Genomic DNA, 26,077 nt, shown 5'->3' with positions numbered 1-26,077 from the left:
TATGTGGCAAATGAGGTTTAATGTTGATAAATGTAAGGCTCTGCACTTGGGGGCTAATAATATGCATGCATCATACATACTAGGGGGGTACAACTGGGGGAATCAATGGTGGAGAAGGATCTGGGGATTCTGGTAGATCACAAGCTTAATAGTGGCATGCAATGCCAAGCTGCGGGTTCTAAAGCGAGCAAAATCCTCTCTTGTATTAAGAGGTATAGACTCCAGAGAGAGAGATATCATTTCCCCCGATACAAATCATTAGTAAGACCTCATCTGGAATATGCAGTTCAGTTTTTGGCACCAATTCACAAAAAGAACATTGGGGAACTGGAGAAAGTACAAAGAAGGGCAACCAAACTGATAGGAGGCATGGAGGAGCTCAACTATGAGGAAAGATTAGAGGAACTAAATGTATTCTCTGAGAAGAGGAGATTAAAGGGGGATATGATCTCCATGTATAATACATAAGGGGGGATATGATCTCCATGTATAATACATAAGGGGGGATATGATCTCCATGTATAATACATAAGGGGGGATATGATCTCCATGTATAATACATAAGGGGGATATGATCTCCATGTAAAATACATAAGGGGGGATATGATCTCCATGTATAATACATAAGGGGTGATATGATCTCCATGTATAATACATAAGGGGTGATATGATCTCCATGTATAATACATAAGGGGGATATGATCTCCATGTATAATACATAAGGGGGATATGATCTCCATGTATAATACATAAGGGGGGATATGATCTCCATGTATAATACATAAGGGGGGATATGATCTCCATGTATAATACATAAGGGGGATATGATCTCCATGTATAATACATAAGGGGGGATATGATCTCCATGTATAATACATAAGGGGGGATATGATCACCATGTATAATACATAAGGGGGATATGATCTCCATGTATAATACATAAGGGGGGATATGATCACCATGTATAATACATAAGGGGGGGTATGATCTCCATGTATAATACATAAGGGGGGATATGATCACCATGTATAATACATAAGGGGGGGGGGGTATGATCTCCATGTATAATACATAAGGGGGGATATGATCTCCATGTATAATACATAAGGGGGGATATGATCTCCATGTATAATACATAAGGGGGGGATATGATCACCATTTATAATACATAAGGGGGGGTATGATCTCCATGTATAATACATAAGGGGGGATATGATCACCATGTATAATACATAAGGGGGGGGTATGATCTCCATGTATAATACATAAGGGGGGATATGATCTCCATGTATAATACATAAGGGGGATATGATCTCTATGTATAATACATAAGGGGGGATATGATCACCATGTATAATACATAAGGGGGATATGATCACCATGTATAATACATAAGGGGGGATATGATCACCATGTATAATACATAAGGGGGGATATGATCACCATGTATAATACATAAGGGGGATATGATCTCCATGTATAATACATAAGGGGGATATGATCACCATGTATAATACATAAGGGGGGATACGATCTCCATGTATAATACATAAGGGGGGTATGATCACCATGTATAATACATAAGGGGGGGATATGATCTCCATGTATAATACATAAGGGGGGATATGATCTCCATGTATAAATACATCAGTGGTTCATATAGTGAACTCGGTGTAGAGTTATTGACCCCGAGGTCATCACAGAGGATACGGGGGCAATCTACGTCTGGAAGAAAAGAAGTTTAATCTCCAAATATGGAAAGGTTTCTTCACAGTAAGAGCTGTGAAAATGTGGAATAGACTCCCTCAAGAGTTGGTTCTGGCCAGCACTGTGGATTGCTTTAACCGCTGCAATACCGGGCACTTTTACCGCCTTCTTGCCCAGGCCATCAGGTTTCAGCGCTCTCACACTTTGAATGACAATTGCGCGGTCATACAACATTGTACCCAATCTAAAATTTTATCATTTTCTTCACACAACTAGAGCTTTCTTTTGGTGGTATTTAATCACTGCCGGGGTTTTTAATTTTTGCTAAATTAACAAAAAAACGCCTAAAAATTTTGAAATTAAAAACACTTTTTTCTTTGCTTCTGTTATAAACGTTTAATGCAATAAATAATTTGCGCTAGTAAATGTATATAAATATATAAAAAATATAAAAATCATCAAATCATAAGTCCAAAAAAATATATATGCCAATACCACAAAAAAAGTGCAAAAAAACTTTTAAAGTGCAAAAAACGTTTGTGCAAAAAAATGTCTAAATATGAAAAATTTCACCAAAAAAACCTTGATAATATGATGGCAGATCATCCATAGATATATTTTCAGAAACGAAACTCTGCAACACACCAATCCTCATAGATCAAATAACAGGATGAAAGAAACTTTGCAATTAATCGGAAATCCACTTCTCCAGAAGAAAGAGACCACCTTCAATCGTATCCATGGGGGGAAATGCCAGACACTCGAGAGAAACAGAAAGACTTCATGGTGCAATATTATAAAAGCCAATTCCTTTATTAGGTACTCATTGCACTTACTCAAGAGGTGTCCCAGCCGACACCAGCATCAACAGCATGACAGCAATCACATAAAACGAGCCTAGCTACTCAGCACATGCGCAGTAGCTGGCAGCCAAAAACGTAATGACGTCACATCAATCAAGCTCCGCCCTACGCGTTTCGTCATCGACGTCCTCACGGAGCGGATGCTTTTCAGCCAGACCAATTATGTAAGTATGTAAAAATTGGCATAGAATATTGTTAGTGGACATGTCTGCTGGAACTTTATTGTTCTCAATGGATAGAGCCATGTCTTGGTGATGACATAAAAGAGTGATGTTAGGTCATCCCACAACCTGTCCTGCTCCATTCAAAACAGTGAAGGGTTAAATAAAATCTATCCATAGAGAAACATGGGGGTTTGAGGCAGGGACAAGATGCAGCAGGAGGGGTGGTTGCCCCAGGTGCAGAGGTGTCATGTGAGGTTGAGGGAAGCACAACCCTAAACCAGATAAAGAGAGGAGGAGAGATCCAGGAGGAGGTGTGGGATGTGCTCTCTCTCCTCTTCTGCTACTTCCTTTTTTCACTTCAGCACTCCTGGATCTGGATTGTCAGAGATTGCTTACTGTAAAGGAAATTTGTAAATTCTGTATAAAATTGTATTCTATTTTGTATGCTCTGCCTATGTAATGTAAACCACACTTGTGCACATGGCACTAATAATGTTTTTATTACGTTTGCATTCCTTCAAGTCCTGATTAGAAATTAGCCTGCCTATGTAATGCCCCTTGTTACCATAAAAGTACATTTGTAATATTAATGTGATGCCTACATGATTATGTGTATAAAACACTTCAAAAACACTGAATAAACAGAACAGGTAATTTGAAAGATGCTGAGTGTATCTTTTTGTGTCTGTTCCCTGCTGCAGTAGGTTTATATTGTTAGAAGTCTTCCATAACCTAATATCTAATATCTGCTAATGATAATGATAATATTACTAACATACAGTATGTATGAATGTGTTGGATCTTAGTAGAATAATTGAGTTGTTATATTTCTATTTGTTCTAGATTGGGAAAAGTAAGATAAACAGACTTTTATAGTCTATGTGATTATGTGAATACGCATGTATGTGGATATATACTGTATCTTGTTTTTTTCTGTATAATCTAGCAACATGTGGTAGTAATTAGTCATGAATTGGCTAGCTAGCTTTCCTCTCTCTGTGGGTAGGGGCTAAAGTTCCACTAATAAGAGGATTGTAAGAATTTATTTCATACACGTTAAGCATACAAGATTTATACTGTAATATTTCTTGATTAGGATATTTATTTATGATATAACTTTATATTAAGAATACTTTTGGGAGATATATATATATATATATATATATATATTTGTAACACATCCTACCCCCCATGATTGATGAAATGTCAGTGAAGTTCTGATTAGTGGTCCCATGAATTACATTTCAGACTCTGGCCTAGGGGAGGGGGAGCAAGACTGAAGGTTTGTTACCAGATATTATTATGGGACTCTAAGAAACAGAAAGGAAAACCAACCCACTTTTAGAAGAAGGTGGAGGCTGAATTGCTCCTTATAGAGCAGAACAAAGACTTTTTAGGGGTCCTTTTTTTGGGGTCCTTTTTCACGAAACTTATAGAAGATTACAAGCTGGGCTAAGGAGCCCACAGACTCACATCACACACACACAATTATACACACAATTTTTATCTCAAGAACATAACTCTATTTTTTGGACATTCTATATTCCAATATTTTATTTGTAATTTTATGCAATATTATTGTTAAATCCATTTTTGAGTTTATGCAAGAGCTGGAAGGACTTTCTATTTTGAACTTTTCTCACCAATATAAATTAACAAAATATCAAGACAATTTGGTATTTTACAATTATTAATTTGGAACCACTAATCAATATGAGGATAGGAGTTGCCTTTCTATAAAATTTCAGCATTATTGTCCAGAACACTTAACCAACCCCATCTCCTCCCAGAAAAGAATGTGAATAAAGGACAGGTAAGCAAACTCTATAAAGTCCTTATCTGACGGCCAGTGTTGTCCCTGATTGCGTGTTTACATTTTTGATTTATTTAGTGTATTTGATAGATCTTCTTTAAGTAGTACATTTCCTGATGAAGTTCATCGAAAATGCGTGGAAACTACTGAGCAATTGCATTGAATAAATATTCCTCTTTATGAAAACCTGCAACTTGTCATTTGAAAGTGAAGTATTTATTAACAGTATAAACAGTCTTTACAAGATATGTTGGTGATGACTGCCACTTGCCTTTCCTACAGTAGAGTATTTCAATTATTGATACCTGTTGGAATACAGTATCTTTTAGGTAAAGTGTGTCTTTATTGTTGGCATCCTAAAAGTCCCACTTTGCAAGTAAAGGATGTCTCTGATGTACATCCTTTGGTGTATACAGTTTGTGGTGTAGATAGAGGCTTGTTAGAAGCCTGGGTATGAGTCAGTGTTTTCAGGTCAGGCTGGAGGGCTCTACAGGTCAGGCATTTGGTACCACCCCCTGGTTCTAGAAGCCTGGCGAAGTTTCTAGAAGCTAGTGGCTGGAGGCCAGAAGGTGCTGTTCTGCATATTTATCTGTCCATTCCCTGGGCAGGAGGCCAGGCAAGGTGGCCAAATCAGTCCATAAATATGAGAGGTCCTGGCCAGCAAGGGAGTTGGGTGGAAGATTGAGTCCTGAGGTGTGCTGCTTTGTAGCCTGGGAGGGGACCACCTGGAGAAGGGGGGTTTTGCCTCCAGACTGGGCCTCCAGACTGGAGGTTGGAAGAATGGCAGAAGGAAGTTGACAGAGGGAGCTTCACTGCCCTGCAGTATACTGAAGAAAGACAGCCTGCTAGCTTGCAAAGAAAATATCTCAGCTAAAGGCCTGGAAGCAGTTTATCCAAAGCTACAGGTCACAAGGACAGTGTGAGTACCTCTACACCCTCAGGGCCTACAAGGAAGAGAGCTGCTATGTGCCATACCCAACCAGTTCTCCCGGGACAATGCTGCAAGTCTGTTCTAGAATGTCTTGCTCTGGGATACTCTTAAAGATAGCCAGGTGGATGGGCAATTTTAGCTGGGGTCTGTAGAGATTCATAAAAAGAGGGGACTAAGTGCACCTTACATAAACTGTGTTACTGATCTGAGAAGATGCTGATGCCACTGCGAAGGGAGTAGAAAGTCCAAGATCCATACTTTTTGTACAGAATTTAGGAAGTTTGTCCTCAGAGTTATTGTTTAAAGCTGGGCATCCCATATAACCCTAGACCCCATCCAAGGTGTTTACCACAAATAAAACAACAAAAACAAGCCCATGGACTGGTTACTATCAGGGTGGATAAAAATCAATGATTTTTTTTTTTAAAAATCAAAAAAATCGGATTTTTTAAATTTAAATCAGATTCTTTTTATTTAAATCGGATTTTTTTTAAATAAAATGCTTTTTGAGGAAAATATATTACCATCCAAAGGTTATTCCATCATGAAATAAAGATTAGGTTTTTAATTATGTAGAATAAGGCTGTATATGTTTAATTTTTTTGGTAAATAATTCCATGAATCCATTCACAATGTCATGCTCTTCCAGAGGTTTCTGTAAGATTATTGGGCAGTTTCTCTGCCTACAACATATTATCACAGATGCTCGGTTTACTGTTGCAGTTCTCAAAACTGAATTTGACTCAGCGGAGATCACATGCCTCTTCTTCACAGCAAAAATGTTATAACTAGAGATGAGCGAAGAAATGAAAAATTCGATTCGACTGATTCGGCGAATTCGTGGACAATATTCGATTCGAGTCGAATAAATTCGCTGTGAATTTAACTTAAAAAAGGGTGTTTCTAGGCTTCAGAGAGACTTAATATTAGTGCAGAACACTGTACCTTTAATTTAAATGCCCTTGGAGTCTGCTGGGGAAGAGAAATAATACTGTCTGTCAGTATGACATGCAGATGAGTGCCGTCGATCTTAGAATCACTGCACACTTCACTCCTTTGGCCAGTCACGGGGCCAAAACCAGTGTTTGGAGCCACAGTGTGGCGGTGGAGGCAGCAGCAATGGGAGGCCATACAGCAACCTATGACAAAATGGAAACCAGCAGGAGCGTGAGGAGACCTGAAAGTGGCACATGGCAGAGTGGGAGCAATGGGAGGCGGTACAGGGACCCAGGTCACACTATGGGCCCAGCAGCAGCGTGACCAGGCGGTACGGGGGCCCATGGCCGATATGGGGCTTGGTGGCACCTATGGAAGGCCTGTAATCTGCCAGCAACCTATGACAAAATGGACAACCGCAGGAGTGTGAGGAGATTTCAAAGTGGCACATGGCAGAGTGGAAGCAATGGAAGGCCGTACAGGGACCCAGGTCACACTGTGGGACCAGCATCAGCGTGAACAGGCGGTACGGGGGCCCATGGCCGATTTGACCTCATTCATCCCATAGTCCTGCCGACTCACGAATAGCGTGGCCTCCTCAAAGGGCCTGAGCAAGCGCAGGTGTCACACATGAGCTGCCAATGGCTGACATCTAAGTTACACAGGGAGTACCTTTATCCGCTTTTAACATCAGGAAATCTGTGATGGCCTTTAGCTGTTCGTAAAGGCGGTCTAACATATGTAGGGTTGAATTCCACCTTGTTGCAACGTCACAGCATGAGGAGTCGGTACGGGGGCCCATGGCAGATTACATGTCTGGCAGCAGCTATGTGAGGCCCGTAATCTGCCTGCACCCTATGTCAAAAAATTTAACACACCAGCAGTGTGAAGAGACCTGAAAGTGGCACATGGCAGCAGAGTGTGGCGATGGAGACAGCAGCAATGGGAGGCCGTACAGGGACCCATGAGAGACTCTAGACTTGGCAGCAGCATGAGGAGGCGGTATATAGGGGCCCATGGCAGATTAGGGGCCTGGCAGCAGCTATGTGAGGCCCGTAATCTGCCTGCACCCTATGTCAAAAAATTTAACACACCAGCAGTGTGAAGAGACCTGAAAGTGGCACATGGCAGCAGAGTGTGGCGATGGAGACAGCAGCAATGGGAGGCCATACAGGGACCCATGACAGACTCTGGACTTGGCAGCAGCATGAGGAGGCGGTATATAGGGGCCCATGGCAGATTAGGGGCCTGGCAGCAGCTATGTGAGGCCCGTAATCTGCCTGCACCCTATGTCAAAAAATTTAACACACCAGCAGTGTGAAGAGACCTGAAAGTGGCACATGGCAGCAGAGTGTGGCGATGGAGACAGCAGCAATGGGAGGCCGTACAGGGACCCATGAGAGACTCTAGACTTGGCAGCAGCATGAGGAGGCGGTATATAGGGGCCCATGGCAGATTAGGGGCCTGGCAGCAGCTATGTGAGGCCCGTAATCTGCCTGCACCCTATGTCAAAAAATTTAACACACCAGCAGTGTGTGAGGAGACCTGAAAGTGGCACATGGCAGAGTGTGGCGATGGAGACAGCAGCAATGGGAGGCCGTACAGGGACCCATGAGAGACTCTGGACCTGGCAGCAGCATGAGGAAGCGGTATATAGGGGCCTATGGCAGATTAGGGGCCTGGCAGCAGCTATAGGAGGCCCATAATCTGCCAGCACCCTATGTCAAAAAATTCTACACACCAGCAGTGTGTGAGGAGACCTGAAAGTGGCACATGGCAGAGTGTGGCGATGGAGACAGCAGCAATGGGAGGCCGTACAGGGACCCATGAGAGACTCTGGACCTGGCAGCAGCATGAGGAGGCGGTATATAGGGGCCTATGGCAGATTAGGGGCCTGGCAGCAGCTATGTGAGGCCCATAATCTGCCAGCACCCTATGTCAAAAAATTCTACACACCAGCAGTGTGAGGAGACCTGAAAGTGGCACATGGCAGCAGAGTGTGGCGATGGAGACAGCAGCAATGGGAGGCCGTACAGGGACCCATGACAGACTCTAGACTTGGCAGCAGCATGAGGAGGCGGTATATAGGGGCCCATGGCAGATTAGGGGCCTGGCAGCAGCTATGTGAGGCCCGTAATCTGCCTGCACCCTATGTCAAAAAATTTAACACACCAGCAGTGTGAAGAGACCTGAAAGTGGCACATGGCAGCAGAGTGTGGCGATGGAGACAGCAGCAATGGGAGGCCATACAGGGACCCATGACAGACTCTGGACTTGGCAGCAGCATGAGGAGGCGGTATATAGGGGCCCATGGCAGATTAGGGGCCTGGCAGCAGCTATGTGAGGCCCGTAATCTGCCTGCACCCTATGTCAAAAAATTTAACACACCAGCAGTGTGAAGAGACCTGAAAGTGGCACATGGCAGCAGAGTGTGGCGATGGAGACAGCAGCAATGGGAGGCCGTACAGGGACCCATGAGAGACTCTAGACTTGGCAGCAGCATGAGGAGGCGGTATATAGGGGCCCATGGCAGATTAGGGGCCTGGCAGCAGCTATGTGAGGCCCGTAATCTGCCTGCACCCTATGTCAAAAAATTTAACACACCAGCAGTGTGAAGAGACCTGAAAGTGGCACATGGCAGCAGAGTGTGGCGATGGAGACAGCAGCAATGGGAGGCCATACAGGGACCCATGACAGACTCTGGACTTGGCAGCAGCATGAGGAGGCGGTATATAGGGGCCCATGGCAGATTAGGGGCCTGGCAGCAGCTATGTGAGGCCCGTAATCTGCCTGCACCCTATGTCAAAAAATTTAACACACCAGCAGTGTGAAGAGACCTGAAAGTGGCACATGGCAGCAGAGTGTGGCGATGGAGACAGCAGCAATGGGAGGCCGTACAGGGACCCATGAGAGACTCTAGACTTGGCAGCAGCATGAGGAGGCGGTATATAGGGGCCCATGGCAGATTAGGGGCCTGGCAGCAGCTATGTGAGGCCCGTAATCTGCCTGCACCCTATGTCAAAAAATTTAACACACCAGCAGTGTGAAGAGACCTGAAAGTGGCACATGGCAGCAGAGTGTGGCGATGGAGACAGCAGCAATGGGAGGCCGTACAGGGACCCATGAGAGACTCTAGACTTGGCAGCAGCATGAGGAGGCGGTATATAGGGGCCCATGGCAGATTAGGGGCCTGGCAGCAGCTATGTGAGGCCCGTAATCTGCCTGCACCCTATGTCAAAAAATTTAACACACCAGCAGTGTGAAGAGACCTGAAAGTGGCACATGGCAGCAGAGTGTGGCGATGGAGACAGCAGCAATGGGAGGCCATACAGGGACCCATGACAGACTCTGGACTTGGCAGCAGCATGAGGAGGCGGTATATAGGGGCCCATGGCAGATTAGGGGCCTGGCAGCAGCTATGTGAGGCCCGTAATCTGCCTGCACCCTATGTCAAAAAATTTAACACACCAGCAGTGTGAAGAGACCTGAAAGTGGCACATGGCAGCAGAGTGTGGCGATGGAGACAGCAGCAATGGGAGGCCGTACAGGGACCCATGAGAGACTCTAGACTTGGCAGCAGCATGAGGAGGCGGTATATAGGGGCCCATGGCAGATTAGGGGCCTGGCAGCAGCTATGTGAGGCCCGTAATCTGCCTGCACCCTATGTCAAAAAATTTAACACACCAGCAGTGTGTGAGGAGACCTGAAAGTGGCACATGGCAGAGTGTGGCGATGGAGACAGCAGCAATGGGAGGCCGTACAGGGACCCATGAGAGACTCTGGACCTGGCAGCAGCATGAGGAAGCGGTATATAGGGGCCTATGGCAGATTAGGGGCCTGGCAGCAGCTATAGGAGGCCCATAATCTGCCAGCACCCTATGTCAAAAAATTCTACACACCAGCAGTGTGTGAGGAGACCTGAAAGTGGCACATGGCAGAGTGTGGCGATGGAGACAGCAGCAATGGGAGGCCGTACAGGGACCCATGAGAGACTCTGGACCTGGCAGCAGCATGAGGAGGCGGTATATAGGGGCCTATGGCAGATTAGGGGCCTGGCAGCAGCTATAGGAGGCCCATAATCTGCCAGCACCCTATGTCAAAAAATTCTACACACCAGCAGTGTGAGGAGACCTGAAAGTGGCACATGGCAGCAGAGTGTGGCGATGGAGACAGCAGCAATGGGAGGCCGTACAGGGACCCATGACAGACTCTAGACTTGGCAGCAGCATGAGGAGGCGGTATATAGGGGCCCATGGCAGATTAGGGGCCTGGCAGCAGCTATGTGAGGCCCGTAATCTGCCTGCACCCTATGTCAAAAAATTTAACACACCAGCAGTGTGAAGAGACCTGAAAGTGGCACATGGCAGCAGAGTGTGGCGATGGAGACAGCAGCAATGGGAGGCCGTACAGGGACCCATGACAGACTCTAGACTTGGCAGCAGCATGAGGAGGCGGTATATAGGGGCCCATGGCAGATTAGGGGCCTGGCAGCAGCTATGTGAGGCCCGTAATCTGCCTGCACCCTATGTCAAAAAATTTAACACACCAGCAGTGTGAAGAGACCTGAAAGTGGCACATGGCAGCAGAGTGTGGCGATGGAGACAGCAGCAATGGGAGGCCGTACAGGGACCCATGAGAGACTCTAGACTTGGCAGCAGCATGAGGAGGCGGTATATAGGGGCCCATGGCAGATTAGGGGCCTGGCAGCAGCTATAGGAGGCACATAATCTGCCAGCACCCTATGTCAAAAAATTCTACACACCAGCAGTGTGAGGAGACCTGAAAGTGGCACATGGCAGCAGAGTGTGGCGATGGAGACAGCAGCAATGGGAGGCCGTACAGGGACCCATGAGAGACTCTAGACTTGGCAGCAGCATGAGGAGGCGGTATATAGGGGCCCATGGCAGATTAGGGGCCTGGCAGCAGCTATGTGAGGCCCGTAATCTGCCTGCACCCTATGTCAAAAAATTTAACACACCAGCAGTGTGAAGAGACCTGAAAGTGGCACATGGCAGCAGAGTGTGGCGATGGAGACAGCAGCAATGGGAGGCCGTACAGGGACCCATGAGAGACTCTGGACTTGGCAGCAGCATGAGGAGGCGGTATATAGGGGCCCATGGCAGATTAGGGGCCTGGCAGCAGCTATGTGAGGCCCGTAATCTGCCTGCACCCTATGTCAAAAAATTTAACACACCAGCAGTGTGAAGAGACCTGAAAGTGGCACATGGCAGCAGAGTGTGGCGATGGAGACAGCAGCAATGGGAGGCCGTACAGGGACCCATGAGAGACTCTAGACTTGGCAGCAGCATGAGGAGGCGGTATATAGGGGCCCATGGCAGATTAGGGGCCTGGCAGCAGCTATAGGAGGCACATAATCTGCCAGCACCCTATGTCAAAAAATTCTACACACCAGCAGTGTGAGGAGACCTGAAAGTGGCACATGGCAGCAGAGTGTGGCGATGGAGACAGCAGCAATGGGAGGCCGTACAGGGACCCATGAGAGACTCTAGACTTGGCAGCAGCATGAGGAGGCGGTATATAGGGGCCCATGGCAGATTAGGGGCCTGGCAGCAGCTATGTGAGGCCCGTAATCTGCCTGCACCCTATGTCAAAAAATTTAACACACCAGCAGTGTGAAGAGACCTGAAAGTGGCACATGGCAGCAGAGTGTGGCGATGGAGACAGCAGCAATGGGAGGCCGTACAGGGACCCATGACAGACTCTAGACTTGGCAGCAGCATGAGGAGGCGGTATATAGGGGCCCATGGCAGATTAGGGGCCTGGCAGCAGCTATGTGAGGCCCGTAATCTGCCTGCACCCTATGTCAAAAAATTTAACACACCAGCAGTGTGAAGAGACCTGAAAGTGGCACATGGCAGCAGAGTGTGGCGATGGAGACAGCAGCAATGGGAGGCCGTACAGGGACCCATGAGAGACTCTGGACTTGGCAGCAGCATGAGGAGGCGGTATATAGGGGCCCATGGCAGATTAGGGGCCTGGCAGCAGCTATGTGAGGCCCGTAATCTGCCTGCACCCTATGTCAAAAAATTTAACACACCAGCAGTGTGAAGAGACCTGAAAGTGGCACATGGCAGCAGAGTGTGGCGATGGAGACAGCAGCAATGGGAGGCCGTACAGGGACCCATGAGAGACTCTGGACTTGGCAGCAGCATGAGGAGGCGGTATATAGGGGCCCATGGCAGATTAGGGGCCTGGCAGCAGCTATGTGAGGCCCGTTATCTTGCAGCACCCTATGTCAAAAAATTAAACACACCAGCAGTGTGAAGAGACCTGAAAGTGGCACATGGCAGCAGAGTGTGGCGATGGAGACAGCAGCAATGGGAGGCCGTACAGGGACCCATGAGAGACTCTAGACTTGGCAGCAGCATGAGGAGGCGGTATATAGGGGCCCATGGCAGATTAGGGGCCTGGCAGCAGCTATGTGAGGCCCGTAATCTGCCTGCACCCTATGTCAAAAAATTTAACACACCAGCAGTGTGAAGAGACCTGAAAGTGGCACATGGCAGCAGAGTGTGGCGATGGAGACAGCAGCAATGGGAGGCCGTACAGGGACCCATGAGAGACTCTAGACTTGGCAGCAGCATGAGGAGGCGGTATATAGGGGCCCATGGCAGATTAGGGGCCTGGCAGCAGCTATGTGAGGCCCGTAATCTGCCTGCACCCTATGTCAAAAAATTTAACACACCAGCAGTGTGAAGAGACCTGAAAGTGGCACATGGCAGCAGAGTGTGGCGATGGAGACAGCAGCAATGGGAGGCCGTACAGGGACCCATGAGAGACTCTAGACTTGGCAGCAGCATGAGGAGGCGGTTTATAGGGGCCCATGGCAGATTAGGGGCCTGGCAGCAGCTATGTGAGGCCCGTAATCTGCCTGCACCCTATGTCAAAAAATTAAACACACCAGCAGTGTGAAGAGACCTGAAAGTGGCACATGGCAGCAGAGTGTGGCGATGGAGACAGCAGCAATGGGAGGCCGTACAGGGACCCATGAGAGACTCTGGACCTAGCAGCAGCATGAGGAGGCGGTATATAGGGGCCTATGGCAGATTAGGGGCCTGGCAGCAGCTATGTGAGGCCCGTAATCTGCCAGCACCCTATGTCAAAAAATTAAACACACCAGCAGTGTGAGGAGACCTGAAAGTGGCACATGTTTGAGGCATGATTCATGGCGGATTTAGTCAGTTGTGTCAGGAACTGGTGGTTTGAAATCCAGACTAATCCACGCCTGATTCATTTTCACAAACGTGAGTCTCTCCACACTTTGGGTGGACAGTCGTGTCCTCCGCGGAGTTACAATACCTCCTGCCGCACTAAACACGCGCTCCGATGCCACGCTACTGGCCGGGCATGACAGCCTTTCAAGGGCAAATTCAGCTAGTTGGGGCCAAAGGTCAAGTTTCGTTGCCCAGTAGTCAAGGGGATTGTCTACCTCGGTTGGCAGGGTGCTGTCCAAGTAGGCCCAAGCCTGTTGTTTGAGCTCCTGCTCCAGGTCCACCTGATGCTGCTGCTGCTGCTGCGGCTGGTTAGTAGTTTCCTCACTGCGCTGGTGAAGAAAGCTACTCATCATCGACTGCAGACTGAGGCAGCCACTGCTGGTGGAGCTGCCACTGCTCCTACCACCCCACCCCTCCCCTGCTGCCATGCCAGCGGAACGCGAGCGCACAGGGCCCACAGTGTCTGAGGATGGACGTTGGCGCACAAAGGCAGAGACCAACTGACTACATAGGTGGTTTTTATAGTACGTAATTTTGGCCTCCCTCTCAGCAGGTGTGAAAAAGGCCACCATTTTGGACCGGTAGCGAGGGTCCAACAAGGTGGACAGCCAAAAGTCATCCCTCTGTCTGATGGTTATTATTCGGCTGTCGCTACGCAAGCAACCGAGCATGCTATGGGCCATTTGTGCCAAGGAATGCGAGGGACTCCCTGCCTCCATCTCCACAGCATACTGCCACGGTGCGTCTGGGTCCTCTGTCTCCTCCTCCTCCTCCTCTACCAGATGCTCCTGCTCCTCCACTCCTGTCCGCTGAGTGGAAAAACCACCCATTTCACTCAATAATTCCTGAGCACAAATGTCCTCCTCTACCTCCTCCTCTTCTTCCTGTCCTGCCCCCACAGGGGTCATGTGGCGTTGAGATCTGTGCGCCACGTCTACCGCACCCTGACCAGCCATTGTTAACAGCATTTGTTCCAGGACGTGCAACAGAGGAATGACGTCGTTCATCCCATAGTCCTGCCGACTCACGAATAGCGTGGCCTCCTCAAAGGGCCTGAGCAAGCGGCAGGTGTCACGCATGAGCTGCCAATGGCTGACATCTAAGTTACACAGGGGAGTACCTTTATCCGCTTGTAACATCAGGAAATCGGTGATGGCCTTTCGCTGCTCGTAAAGGCGGTCTAACATGTGTAGGGTTGAATTCCACCTTGTTGCAACGTCGCAGATCAGGCGATGCTGTGGAATTCCGTTCTGCCGCTGCAGCTCAATGAGGGTGTTCTTTGCGGTGTAGGAATGGCTGAAATGCATGCACAGTTTACGTGACATTTTAAGGATGTCTTGCAGTGGGATGGTGGATTTTAGGAACCGCTTGACAACCAGATTGAACACGTGAGCCATGCATGGCGCATGGCACAACCTTCCTTGACGCAGAGCAGACACCATGTTCTTTCCGTTGTCAGTCAACATGGTTCCGATTTTTAGTTTGCGCGGAGACAGCCATCTGTCGATTTCTCTGTTCATTACACTCAGCAGTTCCTCCCCTGTGTGACTACGTTCGCCAAGGCATACCAGGTGCAGCACAGCGTGACACCGTTGCGCCCTGCACATGTGATATGCCGGTCGGGTAATGGGACTTGGCACGGGGGTGGCGGCTGAGGACACGGCGGAAAAAGAGGTGGTAGAGGCGGACATGCTTGCTGGACCAAGGACGTGCAAACGTGGAGGCAAAAGCGTCGTGACCTGTCCAAGTTGCTGGTGCGGCTGTGCCGGCACCACGTTCACCCAGTGGGCCGTAAATGACATGTACTGTCCCTGACCGTAGTTACAGCTCCACACGTCGGCGCTGCCGTGCACTTTGGCAGAGACCGACATGCTCAAAGACTGGCCCACCATCTCTTCTACATGTGAATGCAGGGCTGGCACTGCCTTTTGGGCAAAGAAATGACGGCTTGGCACTCTCCACCGCGGCGCGGCACAAGCCATCATTTCTCGGAAAGGTGCTGAGTCCACCAGTTGGAAAGGGAGGGACTGCAGCACCAGCAACTTGGACAGGAGGACGTTCAGCTTTTGCACCGTCGGGTGCGTGCTCGCAAACTGTTGTCTCTTGGATACGGATTCCAAGAAAGACTGTTGACGGAATCCGAGAAGAGGAGTAGCAGGAGAAGGAGCATCTGAACGAGCGGAAGATGCCAATGAGCGACAACTCCCCTCAGCAGAGGTGTTGGAGCCTTGACTGGCTGATAGAGGGCGATTGACGACGTCGGGTGACGGAGCAAGTAACGGAGCGGGTGATGGAGCGGGGGCTGGGGCAGGCAGAACCGCCGTATGTTTATCACGGTTTTCCCAGGCCACCGAATGGTGACGCTGCATATGCTGACGCAACGCTGTAGTCCCAACATGGGCCCCCTGGCCACGCTTGCATTTCTGGCCACATAGTCGACATACGGCTACGTTTACTTCCTCGGGCGGCTTGAGGAAAAATTGCCACACCACCGAGTAGGAAACTTTGCCCCCGCTACTCTTCACTGGCTGACTGCTACTTCCTCCGTGCGCAACGGCACCACTACTGGCCGTGGTGGTAGGCTGCAGTGGAGCTGGTGCTCTACTCCGTGGACGTTTGGCTCCACTGACACTGATGCGACCCTGCTGCTGTCTCCTGGGCAACCCACCGACTGTTTTGCTCGCTGCCAAGCTGCCACCCTCTTCTCCTGATGATGCGGAAGAAATTGCCTGATGACGACGAGGCTGCCAAGTGCGATCAACCTCCTCATCATCAAGTAGGGTCTCCGCCTCACTACTAGCCCCCTCGGCTGCGTCTGGGTCAGGAGACAGACCTGTCTCTAGACCGGCTACCGAGCCACTCTCCTCGCCAGTACTTGTTCGCTTGGCTGCTGAAAAGGCCGATGTCTCCCCCCGTTCCTGACCGCCCTCTGTTAGCTCTTCCTCACTGTACAGTGGGGCTGAGCCCACAGCATGCGATACTTCGCTTGGTGAGGGAACAGCAAAGGACAGGGGCAGGTAGAGGACACGTGATTTCAGTGGGCTTGGTCCCGGGCCATGCCAACTAACGGTTGTGTCTGACGTACCCACCGACCGTTGGCTGTAGGTGTCAGAGGTGACCTGGGAAGAGGAAGACGACCGAGCCAACCAATCAATGACGGCAGGGTTGTCGGTGGAGACACGACCGCTGGATGACACCGGGAGCACTGGCCTCTGGCTGCGAATACTGCTGCCTCGACCCCTTCCTCTGCTGCCACGTCTGCTCGCTCCTAAAACATTGCCTCCTCTGCCACTCCTCTGCATGTTGTCTGACATACTATTTAATTCAACGATTAGGTGTCCCTGAGTAACAATTCTCTGGCACTCAGTAACAATTCTGTCTGTCCCTGAGTATGAATTCTGTGGCCCTGAGTAACAATTATGTGTCTGTGCGAGTAACAATTCTGTGTCTGTGCGAGTAACAATTCTGTGTCTGTGCAAGTAACAATTTTGTGTCTGTGCGAGTAACAATTCTCTGGCACTCAGTAACAATTCTGTCTGTCCCTGAGTAACAATTCTCTGGCACTCAGTAACAATTCTGTCTGTCCCTGAGTATGAATTCTGTGGCCCTGAGTAACAATTCTGTGTCTGTGCGAGTAACAATTCTGTGTCTGTGCAAGTAACAATTTTGTGTCTGTGCGAGTAACAATTCTCTGGCACTCAGTAACAATTCTGTCTGTCCCTGAGTAACAATTCTCTGGCACTCAGTAACAATTCTGTCTGTCCCTGAGTAACAATTCTCTGGCACTCAGTAACAATTCTGTCTATCCCTGAGTATGAATTCTGTGGCCCTGAGTAACAATTCTGTGTCTGTGCGAGTAACAATTCTGTGTCTGTGCAAGTAACAATTTTGTGTCTGTGCGAGTAACAATTCTCTGGCACTCAGTAACAATTCTGTCTGTCCCTGAGTAACAATTCTCTGGCACTCAGTAACAATTCTGTCTGTCCCTGAGTAACAATTCTCTGGCACTCAGTAACAATTCTGTCTGTCCCTGAGTATGAATTCTGTGGCCCTGAGTAACAATTCTGTGTCTGTGCGAGTAACAATTCTGTGTCTGTGCAAGTAACAATTTTGTGTCTGTGCGAGTAACAATTCATTGGCACTCAGTAACAATTCTGTCTGTCCCTGAGTAACAATTCTCTGGCACTCAGTAACAATTCTGTCTGTCCCTGAGTAACAATTCTCTGGCACTCAGTAACAATTCTGTCTATCCCTGAGTATGAATTCTGTGGCCCTGAGTAACAATTCTGTGTCTGTGCGAGTAACAATTCTGTGTCTGTGCAAGTAACAATTTTGTGTCTGTGCGAGTAACAATTCTCTGGCACTCAGTAACAATTCTGTCTGTCCCTGAGTAACAATTCTCTGGCACTCAGTAACAATTCTGTCTGTCCCTGAGTAACAATTCTCTGGCACTCAGTAACAATTCTGTCTATCCCTGAGTATGAATTCTGTGGCCCTGAGTAACAATTCTGTGTCTGTGCGAGTAACAATTCTGTGTCTGTGCAAGTAACAATTTTGTGTCTGTGCGAGTAACAATTCTCTGGCACTCAGTAACAATTCTGTCTGTCCCTGAGTAACAATTCTCTGGCACTCAGTAACAATTCTGTCTGTCCCTGAGTAACAATTCTCTGGCACTCAGTAACAATTCTGTCTGTCCCTGAGTAACAATTCTCTGGCACTCAGTAACAATTCTGTCTGTCCCTGAGTAACAATTCTCTGGCACTCAGTAACAATTCTGTCTGTCCCTGAGTATGAATTCTGTGGCCCTGAGTAACAATTCTGTGTCTGTGCGAGTAACAATTCTGTGTCTGTGCAAGTAACAATTTTGTGTCTGTGCGAGTAACAAATCTCTGGCACTCAGTAACAATTCTGTCTGTCCCTGAGTAACAATTCTCTGGCACTCAGTAACAATTCTGTCTGTCCCTGAGTAACAATTCTCTGGCACTCAGTAACAATTCTGTCTGTCCCTGAGTATGAATTCTGTGGCCCTGAGTAACAATTCTGTGTCTGTGCGAGTAACAATTCTGTGTCTGTGCAAGTAACAATTTTGTGTCTGTGCGAGTAACAATTCTCTGGCACTCAGTAACAATTCTGTCTGTCCCTGAGTAACAATTCTCTGGCACTCAGTAACAATTCTGTCTGTCCCTGAGTAACAATTCTCTGGCACTCAGTAACAATTCTGTCTATCCCTGAGTATGAATTCTGTGGCCCTGAGTAACAATTCTGTGTCTGTGCGAGTAACAATTCTGTGTCTGTGCAAGTAACAATTTTGTGTCTGTGCGAGTAACAATTCTCTGGCACTCAGTAACAATTCTGTCTGTCCCTGAGTAACAATTCTCTGGCACTCAGTAACAATTCTGTCTGTCCCTGAGTAACAATTCTCTGGCACTCAGTAACAATTCTGTCTATCCCTGAGTATGAATTCTGTGGCCCTGAGTAACAATTCTGTGTCTGTGCGAGTAACAATTCTGTGTCTGTGCAAGTAACAATTTTGTGTCTGTGCGAGTAACAATTCTCTGGCACTCAGTAACAATTCTGTCTGTCCCTGAGTAACAATTCTCTGGCACTCAGTAACAATTCTGTCTGTCCCTGAGTAACAATTCTCTGGCACTCAGTAACAATTCTGTCTGTCCCTGAGTAACAATTCTCTGGCACTCAGTAACAATTCTGTCTGTCCCTGAGTAACAATTCTCTGGCACTCAGTAACAATTCTGTCTGTCCCTGAGTATGAATTCTGTGGCCCTGAGTAACAATTCTGTGTCTGTGCGAGTAACAATTCTGTGTCTGTGCAAGTAACAATTTTGTGTCTGTGCGAGTAACAATTCTCTGGCACTCAGTAACAATTCTGTCTGTCCCTGAGTAACAATTCTCTGGCACTCAGTAACAATTCTGTCTGTCCCTGAGTAACAATTCTCTGGCACTCAGTAACAATTCTGTCTGTCCCTGAGTAACAATTCTCTGGCACTCAGTAACAATTCTGTCTGTCCCTGAGTAACAATTCTCTGGCACTCAGTAACAATTCTGTCTGTCCCTGAGTATGAATTCTGTGGCCCTGAGTAACAATTCTGTGTCTGTGCGAGTAACAATTCTGTGTCTGTGCAAGTAACAATTTTGTGTCTGTGCGAGTAACAATTCTCTGGCACTCAGTAACAATTCTGTCTGTCCCTGAGTAACAATTCTCTGGCACTCAGTAACAATTCTGTCTGTCCCTGAGTAACAATTCTCTGGCACTCAGTAACAATTCTGTCTATCCCTGAGTATGAATTCTGTGGCCCTGAGTAACAATTCTGTGTCTGTGCGAGTAACAATTCTGTGTCTGTGCAAGTAACAATTTTGTGTCTGTGCGAGTAACAATTCTCTGGCACTCAGTAACAATTCTGTCTGTCCCTGAGTAACAATTCTCTGGCACTCAGTAACAATTCTGTCTGTCCCTGAGTAACAATTCTCTGGCACTCAGTAACAATTCTGTCTGTCCCTGAGTAACAATTCTCTGGCACTCAGTAACAATTCTGTCTGTCCCTGAGTAACAATTCTCTGGCACTCAGTAACAATTCTGTCTGTCCCTGAGTAACAATTCTCTGGCACTCAGTAACAATTCTGTCTGTCCCTGAGTAACAATTCTCTGGCACTCAGTAACAATTCTGTCTGTCCCTGAGTAACAATTCTCTGGCACTCAGTAACAATTCTGTCTGTCCCTGAGTAACAATTCTGTCTGTCCCTGAGAATGAATTCTGTGGCCCTAAGAATTCTCTGGCACTCAGTAACAATTCTGTCTGTCCCTGAGTAACAATTCTCTGGCACTCAGTAACAATTCTGTCTGTCCCTGAGTAAAAATTCTGTGGCCCTAATAACGTTTCTGTGGCCCTAAGTAACAATTCTCTGGCACTGAGTAACAATTCTGTCTGTCCCTGAGTATGAATTCTGTGGCCCTAACTAGCGTTTCTTTGTCCCTAAATAACGATTCTGTGGCCCTCATTAACAAGTCTGTGTCCCTGAGTAATGGTTCTCTGTCCCTAAGTAACTTCTCTCTGTCCCCAATTCTCGTTTCTGTGGCCCTAACTCTGTCCCTGTCCCTAGTACAGAGCGGTCTGCCTCTGTTCAATGACTGCAGGCAAATGAAGATTTCCAAAATGGCCGCTATATATACCTCGACCATTACACAGTGCTGGCTGGCTGGCTGCTGATTGGCTGATGCGATCACATGTCGTTGAGGAATGCATTATGGGGCAGCGCGCCTTGTCTGCGCGCCTTCCCCGACATCCCCGCTCCGTCGCCGCACATGTCAGCCGCCATTTTCGGAAAAATTTCGATTCGCGCGTCCGAATTAGGCTGTTTTTCGGATTCGGCACGAATCGAAATTTTTCCGATATTCGACTCGAATTCCACTTCGGATACTTCGATTCGCTCATCTCTAGTTATAACATGAACAGAGTTAAGAAAAAGACCTTCATCCTAACTTCTACAAACCTATGAATACAGAATCAACCCCTTCAGTGTTAAGTTTCAAGAAGTTCAGTGAATAGAATAGAAACAATATTTTTCTGATTGTTTGGAGTGGAATAGATCTGCACAAGAAGAAAGTGAAACTAAGTGTGAGGAGGAAGGGGCTGACAGTCTATGTTTCTTCAAATATATAGATTTTGTTTAGCCAAATTAGTTACCAAACATGGATGTTTGTTTAAGCAAATCACATATGCTGGAATGTTATTGTTTCAGTTGAATAAATCTATTTAAATTGTTATTATTAAGGTAATGATTATTTTTCTCCTTCCTAAGTACAACATAAAAGTTGTCCAAATATGAATGATTAACCTATTAAACTGGGGATAAAAAAACTAATATGAAAAGTTGTTATTCTAAAAATCTTCATCTTCTTGCATATTAAAGTTATACCAGCAAGAATTAGTCTTTATGTAGAAAACTAGGATTTAAATCAAGCCTTACTGACTAGTGATTTAAATCATGATTTAAATCAGTTTGATTTAAATCAAATCCACTCTGGTTACTACTAACTCTGAATGGAAGTTGGAAAAATGTGTGTTGCCTGGCTGTAGAACAAATAGGGGAACTCAACGTCAGCAGCTCTCAAGGGGGAAGCGTTACATGTAGAGTTTCTCATCTGGGATTTCCTTGTGGCAACCTGCTTGGCAGTTGTCTGTAGCAACCACGCTGGACTGCTGTAATCATGTGGACTACAAGAGTCATCCAGTTGTCCAACAGTGGCTGAGATTAGTGACTGTCCTGCTTCAGATCCTGCTAATATCAGTGGGAAATGCTAATCTCTATACTGTCACACGTAGCAACCATAGCAGCTCTCGAGGGGCTAGAGATACATTGATAATCTGTTAATTGGGGATGTGGTGCCCAAGTGATCTCCCATCAGTCCACAAAGAAGTAAAAGAGAAAGTCTCAATGACTTACGGTTTTGCACAGTAAGAACCAATTCTATGGTGTTCAGCAATGTATTTGGTTATAAATAGAAAAACATCATATTTCATATTTTTGGGTCACTGGTTTACATGCATAAAATGCTTAGGAGTTCAATCCATGTTTTCTGGGATTTTTTGACAAATTTAAATTTTATGAAGACAAACTGACAAACAAACAAACAAACTGATATCTGCAAATTCCATGTCTCTCAATCAAATTGATCTTCTCTCCTTGGGTTATAACACCTTATTTAGCTCCTACCAGCTTTCTCATGGCTCTATGAACATCTTTATTTCTTAGGCTATAGATTAAAGGGTTTAGCATGGGAGTTATCATTGTGTAAACTACTGCCACCATTTTGTTTACATTCTTTGGGACTGAATTCTCAGGTGTAATGTACATGAATATGGATGTCCCATAGTAAATGACCACCACCATAAGATGGGAAACACATGTTGAAAATGCTTTGTTCTTTCCCAAGTGAATTGTTGTGATAGTGATTATGATTCGAAGGTAAGAGATGATAATTAGTGAAAGCGGGACAAAAAGCAAGATGGTCGAGCCAACCAATTTTAAGATGTTGACTGATGAGACATCACTGCAAGAAAGCTCCATCAGTAAAGGAGCTTCACAGAAAAAATGGTTGATGGTGTTGGGGCCACAATATGTTAAGCTAAGTATAAAAAATGTATCAATAGTTGAACTTATGCAGCCAGACAACCATGCCATGCTGATCATCCGCATACAAACCATTGTGTTCATGATCATATTGTAGTGTAGAGGGTTGCAGATGGCAACATAACGGTCATAGGCCATCAGGGCCAGAAGGATGCATTCTGTTTCTCCCAAAAACAGAAAAAAGAAAAACTGTGTAACACAGCCAGCAAATGAAATAGTCTTTTTTAGAGAAAGAAAGTTAGACAGCATCTTGGGTACAACAGTGGAAGTGTAGAAGATCTCTAAGAAAGCCAAACTAGATAAGAAGGTGTACATTGAGGTGTGCAAACGTTTGTCGGTCCTCACAGCGACTATCAGAAGTACATTCACGCACAGTGTGGTCATGTAGATTGCCAGGAAAATGAAAAACAGCATAGTTTGTACAAAAGGATCCACAGACAATCCAAGAAGAATAAATTCTGAGACAGTGCTTTGGTTTCCAGTGAGCATCTTAAAATTTTCAAAACTGTGATCAAGGAATATTTTTGGCTTATATAAGATCATCACATTTAAAGTAAAGAACATGGAAGCAAAAAATTTGATAAAACTGATATTGAATATATTGAAAATGTTCCTTTGTCAGGGATTTGAAGCATATACAATTAAAGAAATTATAAACCTATTTAATAGATAAAACAGATACATATGAAATCCAACAATATGAAGCTTGTCAGAATAAAGCAGGATTAACCTTTCATTCCATGTAGACTATTTTCTTAAATATTTAGACCTCCCTGGTAGCAATCCAATATAAAGAATAAGTCTGAGTAGATATCCTAATCTCAGGATCTCTCAGCTATTTGCTGTAAATATCCATCTTATCATAGCTTTACTGCTGCAAAATCCTGCATAATTGAATGGCCTTCTTTACCTGGAATCATGATAATAGTACTCACTCATCTGGATAAATGTCTAATTTATATCTTAAACTTTTACGTGCTTAGGCAGCTTTGCCCCCCCTCCCCCCCAGCCAGCTTATTGGACAATGAAGGGAATGTAGCATACAGATGTGGTCATTCCTTCACCCCCCTCCTTCAAGCATGTTCACAATGTTAGACTGGCTCTGATGTTGCTGTAGGGGGTTTATAGGACACTCAATAAATCCTCCCCACGGGGACCAGGAACAGCAGGGGGTCCCAGGCACTGCAGGGGGGGGGGGTACAATTACTGGAACTGATCCCCTGTATGGCTCTCTCTGCAGCAGCTGAAAGCTGGCTTCTTCTCCTCTCCCTCCTGCTGATTTTCAGTGGCTGCAGAGAGAGCAATACAGGGGATCGATTCCAGTTATTGCCCCCCCATCACCTTCCCTTTGCACCATACATTTCCCCCTGCTGCGCAGGTCCCCCTGTGTGCCACAACCCCTGCAGTGCTGCTGACTTCCCTCCTCTCCTTCCCATTGGCAGCAGCAAGCACACAACAGGATCCCTCAGGATGGAAAGTGGGGGGAGGGACCATTAAATATGTCACATTTACCAGCCCCTTCCTTACCTAAATGAACTCAGTGAGTGATCAGTACCAATCACTCACTGTGTTCATTCATAACTGAAGCACAGTAAACTTTGTTTTTTTTTTGGGGGGGTGGGGGGGAGAGGGGACCTTTCAGGTTGGCTGTATGGGGCCCCATGGTTTCTAAAGGTAGCCCTGTCAGTGACACCCTATGCTGGCAACACATGAATTGCATGTTCAATCATTTTGTTTACTTTTAAATTATTCATTGGCTTACTTACAGTGGCAGCAATGCAATATGATTGGTTTTCAATAAATAAATTCTTTATTAGGTATTTTTTGCCAAGACAACAGATTTTTTGTGCGGCATTAATAGGCCAGAATTGAGTGGTGGAAGGATCAGAGACAATAGATCTAAAATCTATCAATGGGTAAATACTTGTAAAAAAGAGCTAAAGCCATCAACTTCTTGCCAACTACAAAACTGTGGAAAAAATACTTTCATAACATAAGGCGTGATATTCTTTTCAGTACCGCACTGTATGGTGTACAAAATGTAATACAAATTAAATGTTGTACACCATACATTGTACATTGAGAAGGAGGGGCAGCACAGTGGCTAACCCTAGGTTCACATCTGTGTGGGTGGTGCCGCTGTGGATCCGCACGAAAATCTGTACAGCCGCACCACCCGTACAGAGAAATGCGTACCTGAGGGCAGGTGCCATTAGTTCTAATGGCGCGCCACCCGCACTGGAAAACGCAACCATACTGGGAACCGAAGTTTCCATGCGGGCTACGTTTTCCAAAGAAGTGCAGGGACTTATTCCCTGCATGTCATGGGCATGGCAGTCCATTCAAATGAATGGGCTCTCGTTCCCATGCAAAAAGTGACCCGCACGGCCGCATATATGTGAAGCGGGGGGAAATGGTTAGCACTTCCACCTGGCAGTAGTGGGGTCATTGGTTCTAATTCCAACCATGGCACCATCTTCCTGGAGTTTGCATATTCTCCCTGTGCCTGCATGGCTTTCCTCTAGGTGATCCAGCTTCCTCCCTGAACAGATTTTCAGCACAGCTTTAATTGTGTTCATAGACAGCTACAATATATCAGAAGAATATGTCTTATTCTGAGACTAAAGGCAGAAAAAATGCACATTTGCAGCACAGGCTTTTTGATAGGACCATTACTTTAAAGAAAGAGAGCAGAGATATTTAATTTGAAAGAAAAAAAAACAGTGTCTTTTTTTCTGAGACAGTAGATAGGAAAATTTGACATTTTTTTGGACAGTATATACTCCTTTTTGCTAGGGTGCAATTTCAGAGGGAGAGATCAAGCAGACTTAATGTGGAAATTTAAAAAAATTACTGTGTCTTTTTTTCTGAGACTGAAGACAGAAAAGCTATGTAGATTTGCAACACAACATTTATTCATTTATGATAAGTTGCTCTTTCAAAAAGAGATAGAGGCATATTTTATATGGAGGTTAAAAAAAATGACAGACTTGCTGGACAGAGTGTACTCCCTTTTTTGCTAGGATGGATTTTCTAAGGGAGAGTTAAAGCAGATGTCATCTGGAAAAGTGTCTTTTTTTCTAAGACTGAAGACAGAAAATTCAATTTGCTGGGCAGTAGGTACTCATTTTTTGCTTGGATGTATTGTCATAGTGAGAGAGCATAAAGGTTTCCTAGCAAATACATAACCGCTTGGTCACTTAGGGGGTAGTGGTCATTTGGCGATGATTCACCAGAAAAGGCCATCGAGAAGTGGGGGATAGAAGCTGCTGATCTGTCAC

General features: G+C 46.2%; 1 protein-coding gene and 1 long non-coding RNA gene across 3 annotated transcripts in view; both read right to left on the bottom strand.

Annotated features, from left to right (window-relative positions):
• LOC149443264 (uncharacterized) overlaps positions 1-26,077 on the bottom strand; it is a 93,072-nt gene that overhangs the window by 58,962 nt on the left and 8,033 nt on the right. The gene's annotated exons all lie outside the window — the stretch shown is intronic.
• LOC149443265 (olfactory receptor 2D2-like) lies at positions 22,219-23,426 on the bottom strand. Its single transcript, XM_089655639.1, has one exon. It carries the CDS (start codon positions 23,358-23,360, stop codon positions 22,365-22,367), a length of 996 nt encoding a protein of 331 aa, XP_089511765.1. The 5' UTR covers positions 23,361-23,426; the 3' UTR covers positions 22,219-22,364.

This window comes from Staurois parvus, unplaced genomic scaffold, assembly GCF_062004578.1.
Source record: "Staurois parvus isolate SC_StPar_1 unplaced genomic scaffold, SC_StPar_1.0 ptg000860l, whole genome shotgun sequence".
NCBI lineage: Eukaryota > Metazoa > Chordata > Amphibia > Anura > Ranidae > Staurois > Staurois parvus.
The sequence above is the reverse complement of the archived record's forward strand: the minus strand, read 5'-3'. Positions and strand labels throughout refer to the sequence as shown.